At 55.8% G+C, this 899-nt stretch overlaps 1 protein-coding gene across 1 annotated transcript; it reads right to left on the bottom strand.

Moving 5' to 3' along the window:
* Positions 1–6: 6 nt before the first annotated feature.
* LOC102884463 (39S ribosomal protein L49, mitochondrial) lies at positions 7–831 on the bottom strand (the record flags this gene model as incomplete). The annotated part of the gene is made up of 2 exons (XM_006925224.2): positions 7–524; positions 638–831. Coding segments are annotated over 2 exons (341 nt in total), but the record flags the coding sequence as incomplete, so codon positions are not given.
* Positions 832–899: the final 68 nt, after the last annotated feature.

The raw sequence follows: 899 nt of genomic DNA, 5'->3' as shown, positions 1-899 counted from the left end.
TGGCTGAGCTATTGCTTCCACCAGAGGGGCAGTTAACAACCTCCAGAATTTGAATAAGTGAGCCCAAGGAGCTCCAATGAAGGGAAAGCAGGAACAGATCAAAGTCGGGGGCAAGGGGGTACAGCTAATGACGCCCACTAGCTCAGCTGTTTCTGGTTAGCTAGCCCTCTCCCAGTGCTGGCACCTGTGTAGAGGGTCCCAATTCCCCCCTTTATGCAAACAAGCCTGCTCTGAAGCCCGTCAGCCCTCTACCCTGCCCAAGCTCTCAGCCCTAGTTTCTGTACCCCGATCCTGGTTGCTCCAACACCAATCTCCCTCGAGATCCCCTGGAATCCAGTCTGTGGGGGACGCTGTCATGCAGGCTGCTCAGCTGGGCCTCAGAAGCCCTTCTCTAGGAGCCAGGCTTTGAGCTGCTGGTCAAAGTAGCCCTTGACCCGCAGGGTACCTGTCACCTCATTGACCTGGGTGATAGGTGCCTTCCCCAGCAGTGGGCTCAGAAAATCTTCCACATCCTTTTGCAGGGCCTGGGAAAAGATGACAAACCAGGCCTGGTCAGGAGACCTTCCCCTCTAGAGGACTCTCATCCCTTCAGCCCTGAGAGGATCACAATCAGACCCTGACCCACCCACCAACTTACCCAAATGTCCCCCTCAACCTTCCGGATCACAGTCATCTGGCGGTTGCCATGTGTGATGTCCTTGTAGACAGGGATGTTGTGCATCCGAGAGCGCCGCACAAAGTAGGGCAGGTCGGGTGGGGTACCTGGAACAGAGGAATGGTGATGGGCCAAGTCTTTCCAGGCTTCATCCCACTTCGGCAGAGGCCTTTCCCCTCAGAGTCTGCAGATGATCAGTGCACCTGATGGCAAAGCCACTTCTAGACTTCAGGTCAGACCTGCT

The sequence above is a fragment of the Pteropus alecto genome, unplaced genomic scaffold, assembly GCF_000325575.1.
Source record: "Pteropus alecto unplaced genomic scaffold, ASM32557v1 C18107635, whole genome shotgun sequence".
Taxonomy (NCBI): Eukaryota; Metazoa; Chordata; class Mammalia; order Chiroptera; family Pteropodidae; genus Pteropus; species Pteropus alecto.
The sequence above is the reverse complement of the archived record's forward strand: the minus strand, read 5'-3'. Positions and strand labels throughout refer to the sequence as shown.